This window comes from Podarcis melisellensis, assembly GCF_964234715.1.
Source record: "Podarcis melisellensis genome assembly, chromosome: 10".
NCBI classification, from domain to species: domain Eukaryota; kingdom Metazoa; phylum Chordata; class Lepidosauria; order Squamata; family Lacertidae; genus Podarcis; species Podarcis melisellensis.
In genome coordinates this window covers 68,027,318-68,048,701 of record NC_138542.1, presented here as the reverse complement: position 1 = coordinate 68,048,701, position 21,384 = coordinate 68,027,318, and the positions used below count along the sequence as shown (strand labels likewise).

General features: G+C 45.4%; 2 protein-coding genes across 2 annotated transcripts in view; one reads left to right on the top strand and one right to left on the bottom strand.

The window, feature by feature from the left end:
• Window positions 1-21,384, top strand: part of LOC309378777 (endonuclease domain-containing 1 protein-like) — a 402,039-nt gene that overhangs the window by 160,823 nt on the left and 219,832 nt on the right. The gene's annotated exons all lie outside the window — the stretch shown is intronic.
• The window catches only part of MKLN1 (muskelin 1), a 90,604-nt gene that overhangs the window by 34,117 nt on the left and 35,103 nt on the right, over window positions 1-21,384 (bottom strand). The window contains exons 7-9 of the mRNA XM_081927546.1: window positions 16,476-16,553; window positions 15,396-15,461; window positions 6,541-6,653 (exon numbers count right to left, since the gene is read on the bottom strand). Coding sequence (XP_081783672.1) covers window positions 6,541-6,653; window positions 15,396-15,461; window positions 16,476-16,553 — 257 coding nt within the window. The remainder of the gene's footprint in view (window positions 1-6,540; window positions 6,654-15,395; window positions 15,462-16,475; window positions 16,554-21,384) is intronic.

Genomic DNA, 21,384 nt, shown 5'->3' with positions numbered 1-21,384 from the left:
TAAGTGCAGCCAAATGTTTGCTTTGCTGTGTGCAGACATGCCTGGGTGCTGTTGCCAACTCAAAATAAAAGAACAGGCGGCAAAAAACAGGCAGTTGTCAAATGGCAGAATGCATGCTTTCTTCATAGGGAGCAAGCATATTGTGTTACGCTGGTCTTATTTACAGATAACAATTCTGTCCGGAACAAGCTTAAAAGGTGCAGCAGAACACAGAACAGTTCTTGTGCAGGCAACAGCTCTGAAATCCCAGAATTCAATTCTTTGGAGAATGATTGCTGTTCTTCACTCACACCCCCTCCTCATTTTAGAATATAGCTCTCACAGAAAGAAAACATAGAGTGAACGCAAACATAGTGCAAAATTGGATTTTAAAGAATTTAAATTACCCCTTGGGAACCATCCAATGTTAGGCATTGTCAGAGCACAGACCCACTTACATCAATGGACTTGACAATGGGTCTTCTCTGATGTATTTGGATCTCATCCATAATCTTTAAAAATAAGTAGTTTCAGACAGACTATCACAATGTTACTGTATGATATTGTCTCATTTGTATTTATTTATAAATATACGGCACTTTATACGGTATTCTTAATTCTTCAGCAAAATCTAAAAGGCCACCGGTTATTTACACCTGCTTTATGGGTAACAAACAAATCATAGACAGAGAAATTAAAGTATACCTTGCCGACAAAGGTCCGTATAGTTAAAGCTATGGTTTTCCCAGTAGTGATGTATGGAAGTGAGAGCTGGACCATAAAGAAGGCTGATCGCCAAAGAATTGATGCTTTTGAATTATGGTTCTGAAGGAGACTCTTGAGAGTCCCATGGACTGCAAGAAGATCAAACCTCTCCATTCTGAAGGAAATCAGCCCTGAGTGCTCACTGGAAGGACAGATCCTGAAGCTGAGGCTCCAAGACTTTGGCCACCTCATGAGAAGAGAAGACTCCCTGGAAAAGACCCTGATGCTGGGAAAGATGGAGGGCACAAGGAGAAGGGGACGACAGAGGAGGAGATGGTGGGACAGTGTTCTCGAAGCTACGAACATGAGTTTGACCAAACTGCGGGACGCAGTGGAAGACAGGAGTGCCTGGCGTGCTCTGGTCCAGGGGGTCACGAAGAGTCGGACACGACTAAACAACAACAAAATAAGAAATAACCCCCACACCTCCCTCTTTTAATTAAAATTTAAGCCCTAACCATGAACTGGTTCTGAAAGTTTTTATTTACTGCTTCCGTTTTGTTCTGTGTTCCAGAAGTATTCGACTCTGCTTAAAATATTTATTTCCATTCCTTCTGAAGCAAGACTATCTTCGAGATCAGCATCTTTAAAGTCCATCCCCTTTAGCTCCTTTGGCAGACCAAGTAGTCAGAAGACCCAAGAAACAAGTCTGTGCTGTGTTCCCTTCTTCCCGCCCCCACATAGAATTCTGACATGCAATCAAAAGGCAGTGATAAAAAAGGCTGTTACCACTGATTGCAAGCAACAAATATATTGTAAAGTCCAACTATTTGCACAGCCAGTTGTTTATTAGTTTGTCAGTCATTTCCACCTCCTCTGATTATTCTGTGGGGCACCCAATCCACAAAATATTAATGGCACAGCGACTCCTACTAAAACAGGACAAGAGATAAAACCCAAAGCACAAAGCAGTTAAACTCATTTGTTTATTGTGCTGCTTCTATTAAATGCTAATGAACAATTTATGATTTATTTATTTTTTAAATGCTTTTTATTGGTGTTTCCTTTAATACAAACAAACAAAATACAATTTATGATTTAGCAAGGGAAGAGCACTGGGACCAGACAACTCAAACCCAAAGCGGGGCCACTGCTTCATGCTCCAAGTGCTCTCAGCACAGTTTGTCCTAGGGCTGTTTTGAGGTTTTATGCCTATCAATGCAAAAAGGAAGTCCTTCCACCATTTCTCAGACAGACCACCAACATGGCATGAAAAATCGCATGACAGCCAAAAGGAGCAAATCGTTCTAGGAACATCACCATGAATTGCAGCTGAGGAATAACCACAAAAGATGTGTCCCATAGTTCCAAGAGATGACAAGCGTAACTTGATTGACTGATTGCCCAACTGCCTAAACTGATGCTGCCGCCAAGAAATCTGAAATATTTTTCAGGCTTTCGGCTGGCGTTGCCTCATTTTTAGAATTAAACTCAGGGTGGTGATTTTATTCCCTGCACCTATTTGAAGAGTCCAAGCTGCTGTGCTGCATTAAATTTCCTGGGTGACATTCAACATCAAGATATGTGGGTAAGTCACCCTGGATGCTACAGAGAGGGGGGAAGAATGAAACATACAGTTGCTGACTTTTTGGCACTGCATTTAATATAATATGTTAATATAATATGTAAACCTGCCCCAAGTCCCTTTATAAAAATCACACATGATTACAAAGCTGCCATTTCAGTCTGTAATCTTATTTTTGACTAGTAAACCCATCTCCTCCTCTTGGAAAGCTTACATAATAATTGTGCATGGGTGTAGAAGCTTTACTTTCATACATTTGGCTATATCAGCTTTCTTCAACCTTGGGTTCCCAGGTATTGTTGGACTACAACTCCCATTATCCGTGACCACTGTCTCATCTGGCTGGAAATGATGAGTGGTTGGAATCCAACAATATCTGACCCAAGGTTAAAAAACTGTGGACTATACTGTGACCTCTTTACGCTGGATCACCTTGTTACACAATGTCTGGATTCCAGCTAGCTTTAGGACTAGCAAGCTCCTTTGGAGACTGATCCACCGAGAAGTCTAGGCCACCAGAGGCTTCTATTGCATGAGAGACATTACCAGCAGGATACTATGACATCAACCTTTGCCGTGTCCTTGCAAAAACAAACATGTGCTTCTGCATCGTAAGCCGTCACCAGACAACAATTTTTATCCTCCTCCAACATTCCAGCAGCCATGCTCTCACTTTTCTATCCTCAGGGCAGGATAAACGCAGAACCAAAGACCCAAATGTTCAAACAAGACCTTAGGGACACCAAACAGCTGCAATGAGGAAAGATTAAGCTCATCTCAAGATGGTTGGGAGAAAAGGGTTCTAAGCCAAGGCTTCTTCCAAGTGTTATGTTTTCTGGGGTGAGCATTCAAAAATTAAGTTCTTCTTCAATGGTGTTTTGAAGTGGCGCAATCCCAAGATGGTACCACACCCCTCGGCCCACTTCAGTCAGCTCTGACAAAAGCGAAGAAATGCAAAATAGATCACGGTAGGATTCAGCAATGGGTCCCCATGGCTTCCTTTTCAACCATTCTGTTACAATGGACTGACTTCCTTGGCAATCTTGGCTTATTTTTTTGAGAGCAAAAAATAAGGCAAGTTTATAACGGAGCCACTACCAAACTGAAGGCTATAGGCACACCACCATTCAAACACACACCTTCTCCATTTGGTCCCAACCTTGCCCGATCACCTGCATATACTAGGAAGATGCAGCTGAAAGCTTTCACATCACCCAAGAACACAACGGTGGCAGTTCAAAGGGCAGCTGAAAGTGTTTCCTAAGGCATTAAGGGAGATGCACGTGAACAAGTCCTCAGTCAAGAGACTTGGCCTGAAAGTCATGTGCTAAATTTCATAGCTGATCAGCGATCAAGTCTAGGTTTCTCCACATGCGGACTCAACAAGCCTGCAATATAAGCCCTGTTCTACCCCAAGTTCTCTCACCTGTTTGGTAAAATAGGATGGACTGACTGTTGTCCCTGAACTTCCTTTGGTCCCTTTGTTTAAAGCGCTTTACACTACCGCCTGCTTTTCATCTATAGCCATGCACAGCCATCTCACGGTGGTGGATATTAACCATAAACAAGTGAAAAATGTTCTTCCGTGCTCTGGGTTCAGTTTTCAGGTTTCTGGTCCCAGTGTCAGTTCGTTTAAGGTGCACGTGTCATTTCGCTGTTCATGTTTCATTGTATGTGAAGCCTATCAGCAGGATGGAATCCCACCCCCTCCTGGGATCTCAAAAGTCCCCAATTATTACGATGATTGCTCCTTCCCCATGCTGCCACATCCTGTTAGCTCCTCCCAGCTCTGGGACATCGCATAGTTTGAGAGGCATAGCTATCTGCCATCTTAGTTGACATGCTGTCTTAGGAAGATCTTCCTCGTTTTCTATACAAATATGCATGCTCTCTCCAACCCTGTCCACAGAACAGCCCAGGCCACCAACTCAGGCTGCTACAAATCTTGCAAGATCTTAACCGAATATAGGGAAATAAGCTTGCATGAGCATTCTCAAGATTAGCTACAATTTGGCCTCAATTGTTTCTTTACAGTAATGGGCACATAACCCAAGTCAGGCCATCTAAACTCTGGTCAAATGTACCTTCTTCTCTTCTTCCCAACCCCATGCTTCGATCCTGCAGGCAAGCTGGCGCAAGAAGCCAAGATCAAGGTGATGCAGAGCAGGGGTTTCAACATATTCTCACTTAAAGGTGTTATAAATCTGGAGACACCAAGGGACTAACTTATTCTAAAGTTTTCTGGTAACCTGTAGTTGCCTGCCAAAGAAAATCCCCATTCACAGTCTTTAAAGTGGCAGTTAATAGCCTGTTCCAACTGAGAAGTAAGTCTAACTAAGCTCACTGGAGTCTACCCCACAAATAACTGAACAAGATTGCAGCCTAAGCCTCACATGCAATACCAGCGATGAGGTTCAGGATTTGAATAAACATGTTATAATTCAAAAGCAAAACATTTTTTTTCTTAGAATCCATTTGATATTCTCAACAACTCAGTACAACAGATTGTTCCTTTTAGTGGCTTGTTTATGAACAAGCTGCCCTTCCTCTCGCAAGAACATTGGAAGCATCTCCCTTGTTGAGCTTATTTATCCCGTTCCAACCGTGACCTTTGCAGTTGGCCTCGAGATTTTTGTCACAGTCCAGAAGCGTGAGTTTCCTGGCCCAGAAGCACACCGGCTGCTCTTAGTAGGGAGTTTGCTCCTCATCTGCAAGAGGAGAGCTACACCATACCCTCCTTCAAAATAGTAAAATACTGGCTTACGCAGCAGATTTAACACACACAGCATACACTTAGATCTCCTCCTTAACTAACCCTCTATGATCAGGAGCCCTCCTTCCAATTGCAGGAGGAATGGGGATCCAGCAGAGCATACAAGGGAGTAGGTGGCACGCAAGAGGGCTGCCCAACAGTGTTCGAAATTAGCCAGGCGCCAGGTGCATTTTGCACCTAGCTATCAGCCATTTGTGACCAAGTGAGGATGCAAGGGTGACAGGATTGTGCCTGACATCTCCACCATCTGGGGATCATTCGATCTGCACTGTTTTCACATGCTACTACCCCATCAGTTGTCTTTTATCTGCACAATTGGAATGAATTTAGAAGCAAAATGCTTTTTCTGTGCAGCCTGAGCAGGAGCAGGAGCCGTTAAGAAAAAGAGGGTGAAATAGGTCGATGGACATGTGGACTGTCCCTGGGTCAAGTGACGTTTCTCCTTTAAGTTCTCAAAGCTCTCAACCTAGCTCAAGGTTGTCATCTGAACTAGCCAGATCAGTCAGTCCATTGCCTGAAAAATAAGACTTTGGAGCCATCTTGCCCCAAAATGGCAACAAGACATTCTGTTTTGGAGACTGCAACCTTAGTTTAAGGAGTCATTTGGCACCTAGCTTAGATATGTGAGTTTCTAACACTGTGGCCCGACCCTCCAGGGGTATAAGGACAAGGGGAAATTGATCAACGTCTTCCCCTATGCCTTCCACTGGTAGATACATCCCATGAGCAGAATTCTGCTCCTGAGATGCTCCCACTAGTGGAAGCTTGGTTAGGAACTAATCCTTAGCATTTACATGCTGCGTTCAAGTTTCCAGCATATTCTGCCTACAATTTTTTGTGCCATTTCTGCAACCATCCTGGAAGGCAGGCCAGTATTGTACCCCCGATACAGAAGCCCAAGGCTGAGAGAGTTGTCCAAGGCCACCTTTGGACTGCCTGGAGGAGAGTTAAGCCAAGGACTCCCTGATTCACTCCTCACTCTCTCTTAGCCATTCTGCTGCACCAGTTCAGTCCCTGGGAGTGGGGAGGGGAGAAGAGAAAAGTCTTCCAAGTTTTACTCAAGTAAAACCCATTTAAAAACCATCCAACTTCCAGATACTCGTCTCTTCCCAAAGTTTCATTTAGTTAAGTGCTTCTTCTGCATGTATATTTGGAGACATCCAGTAGTAGCTTTCGGTACTGATGTCTCCCATCAGCTCCAAACTCTTCATTAAAAAAATTTTATCATTCTGTTCTGCCAAAGCATCTTGTTTATTTCTCGGCAATGGAACGGCCAAACTTTTTCATCAACTATTATGAAATGCATTTGAAATCCAAAAAGGGTCATGACTTCATATTCTCTTAGAACAAGCACGGAGGGGATGGGAATGTTAAGTTTCCGACATCACTGCTGGCTCAAGGCTGAGCTACAATCAGGGTGTTTTTAGAATTGTGTTGCCTTGGCAAACACCAGGCTCTGGTCACATGGCGCACTCATAAGAAAATGCTTGAAACTTGCCTCTTTTTCAGTATCCCTTGATATACACGCCCACTGGTTCTCCTTCACGCTGTAGGCCCAGAAGTCAGCCAGGTCCTGAGTCCCGTCCCAGCCGCCAAACAAATATACTGTTTCTAATCAAAATTTCAGGAAAAAAAGGCATTAGTTTGTGAACAAAACAGATTGAAGCATGAGATCATCGTTAGAATGTTTGCTTGCAACATCTATAAACACTTTCCAAATTTCAGGGTGGCACTCAACCAAGTTTAAATCAGTGGAGGCCTACTGAAATTAATGGACCTAATTTAGTCATGTTCCTTAATTTCAACGGGTCGACTCCAAGGAAAACTTGCCTGAGTATCACTTCCTTCGGAATATGATAACTTATCCATTAGGAAGCTGGTGGCAAACACTTAATGTAAAAAGCTAGCTGTATTCTAATGGGGCTTGGTCAAGACGTTCCTGGTGGGCTGTGTCCCTAACCATTTGGAGGTTTTAGAAGCATGTAGGCTTTGACACTATCTCTATGAAAAGGATCTGGTTTTGTGCTAAGAAAGGCACTGAGTAGCTCTAACGGACCAAAGAGAGGTGGGAGTAAACAATGTTGTCCAATCAGATAAAAAAGAAAGGATTGATGGACACTCAAGTGAACCTCTTACACACCTAGGATTCAAGCAGGGTAAGTGCACAGAGGCCCTTAGAGATGTCCTGACCTCTTACGATCCTTCACAAAGAGCAAAGTGAAGTTGCAATTTCTGAGTTAAGTCTAGTGAATGGAGGGAGTTCATCTCAGTCATAATACAATTACATTATAGGTTGGCAAGTGGTAGCACCTAGGCCAGTGCTGCTTACACGCCCTCCAGAGGCATCCAAATGTTTATCCCCTTCCTATACTTCCCCTGCCTATACTTCCTAAGCAGTGTGGAAAGAAAGGACTCTGAGAAGAGAAAGGTGAGCAAGTGGGGAGGTGGGGACCTTTTGTAGCCCAAGGGCCACATTCCTTTCTAGGCAGCCACTGGAGGTCCAGATGCTGCACGTGGGCATAGCCAGAAGCAAAAGTGGATGGAGCAACAAATACAAATTTTATATTTCCTGTAGGGTCTTTTATTTACAGACATACACACACACCTTTCTATCTTCCAACCAGACAAGCAGGAAGCATTATCAGAGTTATAGGTGAAAACAATTGGGGTACAAAGTAGGGCTGGAGTGGAATATAGCCAGGGGAGACATCCAAGGGGCAGATACAGAAGCCCAAAGAGCTGCACTTGGCCCTGTAAAGTATCAGTTATCCAGAAGCAGTGGGGGAATTAGTCAGTGGTTACTTGACACCTGCTTGCACATTTCCTCCAGTTCCCAAACCTTTATCCTGAGTGTGGCTCACTTTTACACCTATCAGAGAAGGAAACCACTTTGGAAAGAGCGATGGAGCGGAATCACAACCACAGATAAACCCGGTGGACCTCAGGAGGGAGAGGAGTAGGGAGATCGTGATGGCGGCTGGAGGAGCTATTGTGCCAAGGGAATTTCTACCGCAAGCTGCTCCCCAGTGTCTTTATGCTTTCTCCAGCCAGAGCACTACTGCTTTTTCCCCTACTGCTAGAGAATGAAAAACGCTACACAAGGGCTGCCCAGGTCACAGGTTAAGAGCCTCCCAACTACCACAAAATAGGTGAAAGAGGTAAGAGAAGAATAATAGAATTGTAGAGCATAGCTGTCAACTTTTCCCTTTTCTTGCAAGGAATCCTATTCGGAATAAGGGAATTTCCCTTAAAAAATGGGAAACGTTGACAGGTATGTTGCAGAGTTGGAATAGATCCCGAGGGTCACCTAGTCCAACACCCTGCAATGTAAAGAAAAAGAAATCCTGCTCCATTTATTATTTTTATTTTAAGTTAGCATCTTTTGGCAACTGCAATGCAGCTGGCACAGAATACAGCATTTAGACCAGCTGCTGGCTGGGGCTGATGGGAATTGTAGTCTAAAACACTGGAGGGCAGCAGAACACCTGTCTCCCACAACTGATCTTCTCAAGCAAGGCGCAGACACAGAAGAGAAAGTGCTGGGTGTTTCCTTTGCTCTCTTCTCGGTTCACGTAGGGTGACGGCAGGCCCTAGAGCCTTCGGTCTTAGCAGACAGGCCTAAAGACATTTGGGGCGAAATGGCTGCTTTGTCGGGGTAGGTGCTTAAGCTGACCCGAATGATTCCATGCCAAAACTACTTATTGAAATAAAATATTAACATATTAATTCAAAGACATCTGGGCAGCTTTCCACCCGACAGCAACAACGCATCTGTTTTAGAAAGGGATTTTAAAAGGAGGAGGATAGGAATTATTGACCCCTGTCTGCAGCAGTGCTAGTGGCTGTCACTGGCACCATCGCCAGGAGGTTACCTTGGGTCATTAACTTTAATTACCCTTCCTTTCTGGGCACAGGGCTGCCAATGTTCCTTGCAAAGAGCAAGTCCTTTTGTGTGCCTAAGTTCTCACAGCTCACAAAACCCACATTTGCCACAATGGCCCGATTGATAACTGAGGAAAAAACACAGAGATTTGGCACGCGGTGCATATCCTACTGGACCTCGGGCAAAACGCCACGCAAAGCACGGAGAGGCTGCGCCGATCACAAACCTGAACTGAATCTGGTGGGAGATGGTGGGAATAGCATGCACAAGAACTGGATCCATCGCCATCCTGGACTGAACTCATAAGATCGCAGAAGGGACGGGAGGGAGGCAAGCTTGCTTTGCATCTCACTTTGCAACTGCGCCCAGCTCAAAAGACAGAGGCACCATACCTCCTCAGCGGAATGAGCAACGTTTGCCTCTCTCTCCTCTTCTCTCCTTTGCTGATACTATAAATAACAAAAGTTATTTTTGGTCTGCAATTGAACTTATGAAGTACGGAACAAGCGCTCCCTTTGTAATGAAGTATTATCTTGATGCAAATCCTCGCTCCAGAATTTGCATCAGTCCCCATAGGAATGGAGAGAGAACCCAGATGAATCAATGGGCCAATGGCCCGTCTAGCGCAGCATCCTGTTCTCTCAGTGGATGACCAGGGGCCTATCGGAAGCCTGGAATCAGGACCGGATCGCAACATCACTCTCTGCTCCTGCTGTTTCCAGCAAGTGGGATTCAGGAGCATTCTGACAGGTAGAACAAAGCCCCCACCCCATTCCAAATTTTGAAGCCCTCATTTATAAATAAATCAGAACCAGAAAGGCCATTTTATTCCCATCACCCCTTAAACATCTCTCCACAAGTGTCTGTCCATCCTCTTCATCCACGTTTCCTATGAAGGATTATCTTGCCAGGCAGAATATTCCACTGGTGAATTGCTCTTAATTAGAAAGCTCTTTCCCCATGTTTAAGATAGAGCTCTTTTCTCCTTCAAGCCCTTTCACGCCATTCTGATGAGTCCTTAAGGTGACTGCCTGCGTCTCCTCTGCTGGTACATCTTCAGAATATTTAACGGCTGTTAAAACGCTCCTCGGAAATTTCCCCCTTCTAAGAAAAGCATTCGTTTCTTTCATGAAAAAGGCCCAAGTGGCAGGGAGGTATTTTGACAGTCAACCTTTGCTCGCACAATCACAGTCAGGCCAGCCTCGTCCGTAATAAACAATTTGCCTGATATGCTTCACACACGCACTGCTCCCAAGGGAGCGTTTTCAAAACAGGCTAATATTCCCGTGTCTTCCACTTATAGGCTCTACAGTCTCCAAAGCCTATTGTTCCAAAACATACCTTTCAAGCATTGTCCCTGCCTGACGCCACCCCAGCTACTTTGACATCACAACCAGTAGCTTCTGCTTCTGCAATGCAAAACATGCATATAGCCAAGAAACGGAGTTAACAGAACACAGAATAACACAGAATCACAGAGTTGGGTGGGAAGGGGACCCTGAAGATCATCTAGTTCAACCCCCTGCAATGAAGGGATATGCAGCTGTCTCATACGGGGATCAAACCTGCAGCCCTGGCATGACCAGCACCATAGTCTAACCAGCTGAGCTTTCCTTTTATAGGAGCATAAAGCACAGCTGCTTAGGTAAATGTAAGCTCAGTTTTAGAGCAGTAAAACACAGGAACATTAGGAAGCGGCATTATTCGGAATCAGACCATCGGGTTCAGCTGGCTCGTCATAATCCATGCTGACCGACTGACTTATTTATTTGATTTATATACCACCCTTCATCAAAAGATCTCAGGCCGGTTTGAAGTGGCTCCCCAGAGTTCCAGGCAGAAGCCTTTCCCAGCTCCAGCTGGAGATATTGGAAATGCAAAGCAAATGCTCTTGCCACTGAGCTACAACCCCTCCCATTTAACACAGGAATGTTGTTGTTGTTTAGTCGTGTCCGAATCTTCGTGACCCCATGGACCAGAGCACGCCAGACACTCCTGTCTTCCACTGCCTCCCACAGTTTGGTCAGACTCATGCTAGTAGCTTCGAGAACACTGTCCAACCATCTCGTCCTCTGCCGTCCCCTTCTCCTCGTGCCGTCCATCTTTCCCAACATCAGGGTCTTTTCCAGGGAGTCTTCTCTTCTCATGAGGTGGCCAAAGTATCGGAGCCTCAGCTTCATGATCTGTCCTTCCAGTGAGCACTCAGGGCTGATTTCCTTCAGAATGGAGAGGTTTGATCTTCTTGCAGTCCATGGGACTCTCAAGAGTCTCCTCCAGCATCATAATTCAAAAGCATCAATTTTTCGGCGATCAGCCTTCTTTATAGTCCAGCTCTCACTTCCATACATCACTACTGGGGAAAACACAGCTTTAACTATACTAACACAGGAATACTAAACCCCCAATGATCAAACCATGCAACAGCAGTCCAAATTACCACAGCAAAATACAGGAACCACCAATTTCACTAACAGAAAATCAGACACATTATCCATTCTCTAGAACAGGCATAGGCAAACTCGGCCCTCCAGATGTTTCAGGACCACAACTCCCATCATCCCTATCTAACAGGACCAGTGGTCAGGGATGATGGGAATTGTAGTCTCAAAACATCTGGAGGGCTGAGTTTGCCTATGCCTGCTCTAGAATCACCATCTAAACAAATGCAGCTTCGTTTCCCAGTGTGGGAGGTGGGAGGAAGAACGGGGTGACACCCTCAAAACTTACAAGGAGAGGAAGGAAGAACTTTCTGACAGTAAGAGCTGTTTGAAAGTAGAATGGACCTCCTTGAGAAGCTGTGGACTCTCCTTCCTTGGAGGTTTTTAAGCAGAGGTTGGATGGCCATCTGTCAGGGATGCTTCAGTTGAGATTCCTGCACTGCAGGGGGTTGGACTAGATGACCCTTAGGGTCCCTTCCAACTCTACAATTCTATGAATTCCTTATTCTAGAGACACAATGCTAGAAGCCCTGTTTCTTGTTAAAAAGACAAACCACTAGTGCTTGGTAGTCGGCTTGATTAGGAGATCTTAATTTGGAAGGTGGGGCAGGATTTATAAACTAGGAGATGCTCCCTAAGATTTTAAGCTGTAAGCTTGCTTGATGCCATCGGAGACAAGAGGCCTGACCTCTGGTTATGAAAGCACATCCCCGTATTGCTGCTTGCAGCGACGCTGACGGGTTACGTAACCATTCTCCTCTGACAGGAATTATCATCAATTCCATAGCACTGTGAGAGCAAACACGCACACAGTTACCCCTAACAAAGCGTCAACAGTGATGTCTCCAGGCTTCGTGAGGCACTAAGCAAAATATTAAAATGGATGCCCACAAGACATGCAATAAATTGGCAGGAGGGATCTCCTCCGTCAGGTAGCTGGCCAAGTGCTGATTCATCCCCACGCCAGGCGCTTTGCTATTCATAGCTTAGCAATATCGTGTCATTTTTATCTCAGTGGTGGTGGTGGGAGGCTGCCTCCAACTCAGGGACCCCAGGCAGCCATTTGCGCTAGACTGGCCAGAACCAGTCTTTTGGATTTATGCCCATAATGAGAAGAAGAGGGGCATGTTTATGGAAAGGAATAAAGTACAGGTGTCTGCGTGCCTCAAGCAAACCAGATGTGTTGTTCCTCAGTGAGATTCCCAAGGAAACATCCTCTGGCCCCTTCTTAACTAAAGAAAAAGGAAACTTAAGTCTGATGCAATGGAGACGGAATTTCCATTTAGCAAGAGATTGTTCAGGATGGAGAAGGCCAATGTCACGTTCCATGGATCAAGGTAAATCTTGGGCAGTAGAAAAACTAGGATGGGAGGTGGGGCAGAAGGGGAGGCTCTCCTGCGCTCAAAATAGGCCCCAAAAGTCACATAGCAAATTGGAAGTTGTCCAGATGATGTTAAGGCAGCTAACACTTACTTTTTCAGCTTAGAATAATTGAAGTATGCATCTTCAAGGCGGCAGATGGAAAGCTATGTAGCTCAGCTTCATCAGAGACTTATGGGATGTGGTAGCAAGCAGAGGAGAGCTTCTTGTTGGCCGGTAAATCACTTACAGCCACTGAATATTGGGCTGGCAGGAAATAGACTGAATATACAGGTGAGGGGCTGCTGAGAGGAGAGCAGCAAGCGACAAGAGCAGTCCACCTTGAAATTCTGGCAGCGACTGACACACCTTTAAAATTCCTCAGCCACCCTTGGATCGTTCCAGATTGCACATCCCGAAAGTGTCAAACGAGCTTGAAATAGCGGGAGCACGAAATGTCCTGGTACTATTTGCCCAGAAAAATCAGGCAAATAGCCACTGGTCACCAGTACCTTCCCCGAATACGTGGCATTCTTAAAACGACAGCGGGTGTGCGTCATAATTTGTTGAGACAAACTGCAGAATTCCAGAAACTGGCCTCCCTACAAAGTAACTTCTGTCATGCACGTCAGGAGGAAATTTCCTATTCTATTTCTGCCAAAATAATAACGTTAAAAAGTATTCCGCCTTCTGTCCACTAGAGGGTGCTTCCCTGCTGCATTAACAATCCCTCTGGCATTTAACGGTATAACTATTATTTATTATGTGGCTGTTAACTAGAAGCTGTACAAAAATGATAAAACAATGTCCCCACACAAAATACTATGAACTAACAAAACAAACCACGAGGGAGGAAAGAAAATGAGGAGGAACGGTTAGGAGGCATATATATAACCAGAAAGGCCTTGGATTGCTTTAAAGTTGTCTTTCATTTATTTATAGGGTTTATAGGCTGCCTTTCGAAACAAAAGTTTGTCCAAGGTAGCTTAGAATCAGTATCTAAACCAGTATCTAAAAAGTTAAAACTGAAGCAGCAGTATAAGACCATTCCGAATCTAGACCCTATGAAAGAATGCTTACAATTTTTAACAGAGAGCAGCCAAAGTTTAAAAATCCAGGCCATCATTTTAGCCCAAACGCAGCCTGAAATACTTTAGTATTTTAAAGGTCATTTCTCTTAATTCGTATTTTTCGTACTTTTCGTATTTTAGGTCATTTCTCTTAATTCAGCATTCCTTGTACACATGCATCTACCCTGAAAACTCTCTGGTAGAGGTTAAAAGCAAGCAAGCTGTACTTCAGAATGAAATAGCTTTTCTATTCAGAGATTTATTTACTTTTTACTTTCCTCGAAGCCCTTATAACAGGTTACAAAACTGGGGAGCTGGTATGACCACAGTGACCTGAAAAATTGCAGCTAAGGTTGAATAAAGTCTTCAGTGTTCAATGAAAACAAGAAGGGTGAGTGAGTCTATTTCAGAGCAACCTCTTAAACAGATGGCTCAGGAATACCAAAACATATTTGGGTGATCTGAAATCACCCAATAGGAGTGCTATTTATGCAAGCACCAAAGAAAATTGGGATTCACTAAAAAAATGTTTATCATGGCTGAGGTAATGGAAAGCAAAAAATAAGTGCAGACCATTAGTCAATCTCCCCAGCAGAAAGGTTTCCTCCCAGCAATGAGACCCCAAAGCACCAAGCAAAAACCCCATCCGCCAAGGACCTCAAAGAGAACTTTCTCTTGGTCCTCAGCCAATGTCCACCCCACTCGGTGACATCACGTCTCTGGCCGAAGCAGTCGCAGAAACCTCAAGCAAAGGCAGCCAGCCTTCCCTGACCCTTAGGGGCTCCTCAATTGATCCACCAAATTAAAAAATAACCAGTTAAACCAAGCCCGGAATATGACTGCTTTGTACACTGGGCAAGGGATGACACACTGATCCCTGGAACAATGAACCTGAATCAGTCTCTGGAGTGAAGCCCCAAACACACCTGTCTTGACAGAGGGAAAGCTCAAAAATCACAGGCCATCAAGCAGCCAAAATCAGGACACTCCAGGTTAGGATCAGATGGGCACAGTCCTACCCACCAGCCAGGGTTGTAGATGTATGAAGATTCGGTAGGCCAGGCAAACGAGGTATGTAGGCGAGCAGAGAGAAGGGTCAGGAAGAAAGGAGGAAGAGACAGGCAGAGGAAGCCTAGTGGAGCTAAACCAACTGCCTCACATGGGAAAGGTTGGAAACCTCTGGTGCCAAGTCTGAGTGGAGTTCCCATGCAGCTATGCAAGACTCCTGGCAATTATTCAGGCTGCAAAACTAGGCGGGTCTGAGTAAGACAGGTCCTGAGAACTCCAGCCCCAAGAGCCTGATCCTAACATTGCATGGTGCAGAACAATTTTGTTTTAAGTGAATCTGCTTCTGGTCTGTGATCATGTTGCGTTCCTCCAGTTAAACACATCCGTCTGCTCCACTGCACTGGAAGGGGAAGGAGCTGAGGTCAAAAGCTCCCTGCCTAATTCAGCAATGGTCCTCCTTTTGCAACCTTTCGCTGGTTTCTCAACAGTTTAAGCTGAACCTTGAAATAAGGTCATCCACAGAACTATAGCCAGATGCAAAAAACAATTCTAGTTTTGTTTTTAAAAAGAAAACAAAAAACTAAAGGCTGCTCACCTGTCTGCACGTCAATGACCATTTGATGGCCGCCTCTCATTCCAGGCCTGCTGTCCTCGCCATCACCTTGTTCAAGTTTAAGGGAGAGAAATCCTCATTATTCTACATGGTTGTGAGTTTCCCGATGCACATATTTAACTGCATTCAAGATGCGCAAACTTACATAATTCCAAGAATGAAAACGACAGCACTGGCTATTGTAACACAAAACATGCAGGCGTCAAAACAGAATGCTGAAATCCAACACGATACACTGTACTGGCTAGAGTGTTGGAATGAGACTGGGGAGACTTAGGTTTGAATTTCTACTTGGATTCAAAGTTATTGGATAGCTTTGAGTTAGTCCCTCCCCAGATTGCTGCAGGGATAACTTGAGAAGACCGTGTATGCCACCCTGAGAGCCTGGGGAATTAGGGTTGGGATAATAATGCAACTTTTTCCCCCATCAACCCCATGTGAAATATGTGCATCTTGAAAGGACATTTTCCTCTTTTGAAAACAAGCAGAAATGAAAAGGGTGGAGGGTATTCTCACTGACCAGGTCACTATATTATTTTCATGACCTTATGGGATCTGAGGGACGTGGGTGGCGCTGCGGCCTAAACCATAGAGCCTAGGGCTTGCCAATCAGAAGGTCAGCGGTTCGAATTCCCACGGGGGGGGGTGAGCTCCCGTTGCTCAGTCCCTGCTCCTGCCAACCTAGCAGTTCAAAAGCATGCCAGTGCAAGTAGATAAATAGGTACCACTCCGGCAGGAAAGTAAACGGCGCTGCTCTGGTTTGCCAGAAGCGGCTTAGTCATGCTGGCCACATGACCAGGAAGCTGTACGCTGGCTCCCTCAGCCAATAAAGCGAGATGAGTGCCGCAACCCCAGAGTCGTCCGCGACTGGACCTAATGGTCAGGGGTCCCTTTACCTTTATGGGATCTGAAGTTCACATACAGCCAGTGAAAGAAAGCATTAAAATCCCTGCGGTCAGCTCCTGTTTGGACCATGATTCTTACACATTCTGCACTAACTTCTTAAGATCGTCCAGGAATAGCCTGCTACAGACTGCGTTGCAGCGAATCCAATTGTCTCACCTTTGGTGCTTTTGGGGATTATCTGACCCCACCGTGGTTTGTATTCCTGCTGACTGATGTACTGGTTGAACAAGCCATCTGTTTTTAGTGGGGGAAACAAAAAAAGGAGAAAATGTCAGCAGCCAGACACTTCACAGAAAACATCACTTTAAAAAATAATAATTTAATAAACTGTGCTAAATACTATACCTTTATAAAGTAAATAGTATTGATTAAAAACTGATCAAAAGGCACCTTGAGCATTTTAGAGCAGAAATCTTGGTTACAGATATTGGGCAAAACCACCAAGTGTCATCACTCACAATCAAACACGTCACGTAAGAAGGATATTAACTCCTCAGAAAAGATGGGGAGCCAAACTTAGTGGTTTTCTGGAGAGGGGGCATGACTGGAGGCAGTCCTAAGGCGCAGAAAGAGAGGCTTGGAGGACCACATTGGGCCTCAAGGGTTGAGTTTCTCCACCCCTGATTTATGGTGTTTTATTGCACCCGTTGCATATTTCCTTTTAATCAGCTGCTCATCACTTTGGTGGCTTCTGGGCTGAAAAGCAGCCTATAATTAAATGGCAACAGTAAGAATACCCTTTGACCAGGATAGAGCTCACTATGTGGAGACAGGAGGGGAGTTCAGCCAGAGAAGCTGCTGGAGAGCATCGCTAGCGGCTCAGGATGTCAGAATGTGTGCTCCTGCTCAGGCAGGCTGGATCCTGTCCTTGTTTTAAGGGTGGATGAGAATGCTTCGAAGTGCAAAAGCCTTTGCATCTCATGCCTGCAGAAGTCCCCTGGCAGCTCCTAAGACCAAAACGCAGCATGGTGCTTTTTTAAAGGGTCGGGTCTCCAATCAACACCCCCCAGGATGACTTGTGTCACATACAACGCTCTCCCGCCTCCAGCTGTGTTTGTGACTTCCTTATAACCCGGCTTCTCTTGCGCAGGATGCTGGGCCTGGAGTTCTTCCAGGCTTCTTCCCAGAAATATTTCTCCCTTGGCAGCCGCTCCGCTTTCAATCTCCTTGTGCTAAACACCAACAAAGGCTTGTTTTGAGCTGGCACTGGCCAGGGGAGGGAGGGAGGGTGAGTTGGTTCAATCTTGTAGAAAGCACCTGACCCCTCTCCTCCCATTCCTCTCGCTGCCAAACCGCGCAAGGAAAAATGCCACCGCAGTGCACTGGATTCCTCCGTCTCCTGCACCAAGGGCCATCGTCCACTTATAACAAAACAGTGGTTTAGAAATAAGGCTTAGAATAAGGCTTTAGAAACAGTTCTCAACCGGCTTGGTTACCAAAACATGTCTCCAAAGCCCTCAGCAGCAGCAATTGGGAACAGACGGTTACTTAAGGGAGCTGGTGCCAGGATTGGGGCTTTTAGGTGCTTTGCAAAATGTACCTTGCTGGGACACTGCATGTTCATTTGACAGAAGGGCCACTGGTGCCTCTTGAAGTGGCTTGGCTTCAGAGCTGGGGATTTCTGGGATGTGCACAAATGACCTACCAACGCTCTTCATTATTTCTTTTAAGCAGGCTGTTGCCTACCTTTAACTCAAGTGATAGAAAGGAGCTAAGAGAAAAGAATGGCTAGAGGAGACCTCTAGCTGGAGAAACTGCAAGTATCCCAGCATACATCTTGAAGCTAAGGGCAGGAGGGGGGGAAACTGTGCAAGCCACCCCATGGATGGGTTTCATCCATGGCACCAAAATTTAAGAAGAATGTTGACAAGCTGGAAGGTGTGCAGAGGGGGTGACCAAGATGATCAAGGAAACCAAGCACTATGAGGAATGGTTGAAGATGCTGTACTGCCAAGCTACAGCCCTCCAGTTCTGAAAGACTCTCCTGCTAATCTAGCTCATTCCACAGATCTCCAACATCTGACGCCCCCACCCACCCAAAAGACTGTGTCCTATTCAGCCCTGACCAGCATCCCTACTTGATGGTCTCCTGATGCTCCAGACTACAACTCCCATTGGCCATTGACAGCATCACCAATAGTCAGGGATGATGGGAGTTGTAGTCCAGCAGCATCTGGAGGGCACCAGGTTGGGGAAGGGGCTCTAGGCCGGGAACTGAGGAGAAATAGCAAAGAAATGCCCCCTTATCCAGCTTCCACGACATAAGGAGAGTTCCTCAAGTAGCAACTTGCTTGCCTACCACTTTGAGACCAAGCACATATTTTCTCAAGAAGCAGAGCAATTCTTTCAGTTCTAAATAAATTTAGCTTGCTGCTAACCGAGCATTTCACAATGCACTGCAGCCTTTTCAAGAGCGTACACATAACTGAGCTGGAAACAGATGTTTGGCAGGCTCAGAAAGGCAAAATCACTGACCCGATAGCAGCTTGAAACAGTTCAAGGCTTGTTCTCCCATTACAAAGTGGAGAGTTCAGGGGCAGTGTGACCTTACCAAGCCTCACAGACACAAAGTGGGACTGGGACCCAGGGAAGAAATGAAGGCCAGGGGGGTCACAGATGATGTGTTAAGTCTACATCAGAGCCAGTTCTCCCCTTTAACCAGTCCAAGAGTGGGGTAGACACAGCTCCCTGACCGTCCCACATTGCTACCAAAGCCAGAATACAGAAAAGTTGCAGCCCCTATGTCAAAATACTACCCTGAACAGACTTGATATCTCATCTGATCTTGGAAGCTAAGCAGGGTCAGGCCTGGTTAGTACTTGAATGGGAGACTGCCTGGGAATACCAGATGCCATAGGCTTATACAAAACTATAGCTCAGTCATTAGAGCATTAGGGTGGTTTGAGCCCCAAGTTGGGCAAAGGATTCCTGCATTGCTGGGGGTTGAACTAGATGACCCTTGCGACCCCGTCCAACTCTACAATTCTATTGTTCTACCTCTGCTTCATAGACAATAGAGTATTCCCACTAACTCTCACCACTTTCCCCAGCTGGTCAATATGTCTATTGCAGAGATGGCTAGCCTGTGGCCCTCCAGATGTTATCCAACTCCCACCAGCCCCAACCAGCATGACCAATGGTCAGGAATGATGGGAGCTACAGACCAGCAATGTCTGGAGGTTTTCTACCCCTCCTTTATTGGAACTAACTAAATTGCAGCCTGGTAAATTAAAGTATGGCTCCTTTGTTAAAATAAAGGCAGCCACATTCCTCTTTATTTCTGCTATCTGCCTATCCCAGGAACCTGTGCAGGGGTTTTTTTTTAAGGTTTGACACAGATCTGGGTTACAAACCAGACTTTATGATTTCTCAAGAGATGGGAAGCAGCCATTTCCTCTTTATGCCCAGAATACTAGTTGTGCAACCTGATATCTGAGTCTTATTCAGCCAGCAATCTCCATCTTGAAACAGAGCTTGCAAGTTGACCTCAAAGCTAATTGTTGCATGTTGTTTTTCCTTGTCCTCCTCACTGCTTGCATTGTGTAACATCTTTCCTGATGGAAGTGTTCTGGAGAACTTGAAAGCCTGCCATACTTTATTAGAACTAAAGATTTCGGCAAATATATTGCCCAACTGGGATTTGTTTTCTTATGGATCATGAAGGCTATTTTATTTCTTCTTCTTCTTCTTTTAATTAAATTTGTATAATGCCCTGTACCCGCAGATCTCAAGGTGGTCACAACATAAAATCACAATGCAAAGACAAAATACGTAATAAAAACAAAAACTCATTTTAAAAGGGCATTGGATGTCTATCGGCACAGGGTCTGGTTAGAGAGGAACATTTCTGCCTGGCACCTAAAGGTGTATAGTTGCCAGGTGAGCCCCACCTGAGGACAGCATTCCACAGACAGGGAGCCACTACAGAAACCTCCAGACCCCTCGTGTCCTTTGTGTCAATCCTCTATGCCTATCCAAAGGCACCTCCTCAACACTTGCCTGACTCAATAAACCCTACCTCTTAGAGCACCCAAACACTTGTGGCAAGCTAAGGAAAAGATGGAGCCTGTTGCAACCGGTTGCCAGGACCCAGCTGTCTCCCCTATTATCATCACTTTGTAATCAATACCCACATTCCCCAAACAGCATAAGCTCCCTTTTTAAAAAAGGACTGCCTATAACCAATTTAGATAATTCTTTCATACGTCAGATGAGCATCCATGTGGGGAATTGGTGAAAGCACCCCTGGCTTTAGCTGGCTAAGAAGATACTAACTTCCTGTCTAGTCATGGGGACCAACCTCTCTTACAAAAGCCTAGGAAACGGTCATTCAGATGTACGCTTTCCACATGTATTACCTGGGAAAGGGAAAGCATTGCATCAGAATCAGCCCCTAGCAGTCCTCTGCCAACAGATACGCAGTCATCGGAGATGGGCAAGAAGGCATCCAAACAGAGTCTTGACTCAGGGGCAGGAGCAGGTGGGTGTTGGTGAATTTACAAGTTTTTGCAGCTCTGGCGAGATGAATTATTTGGATCGCTTGGTGCCTGCATCTGGAGGCGCTTCCAAGCAAGACCATTAAGGTAACCCTGCATTTGGCAGTTCCACCATATGACTGAACTTTCTTGAGAGCTAGCCAGAATATAGGCTGCCTGGAAGCTCTAGGAATGAATCCAAATATGAGGTATTTAAGCCCCGGCTGCGAAACAGCTGAGTTTCAGGGAAACCTTTTTTTATTATTATTTCCAAGAGGAAGTCCGGCAGCTGCCTGAGTTTCCATCTGCACATTTTCTGAGAATTTCAGAAGACACCGGAGGGGAGGGGGAGTGAGGAAGCATGCGTGGCTGATGGCCAACAGACACTGAAAACACATTATCTGGATGCAGGGGTGTCAGCCTGCCATGGACTGGTCCCGGCTACAGCCAGCTCTAGCCCTGGGTTCCTCAACGCTTCTCTCCACCCAATCAAGCTCCCTCTGCAATATTGTGAGAAAAATAAACATGTGGCACTTTCAAGCACAAGTGCAAGCCCAAACCCATTTCCAAGCCATGTGTACAAAAGCCAG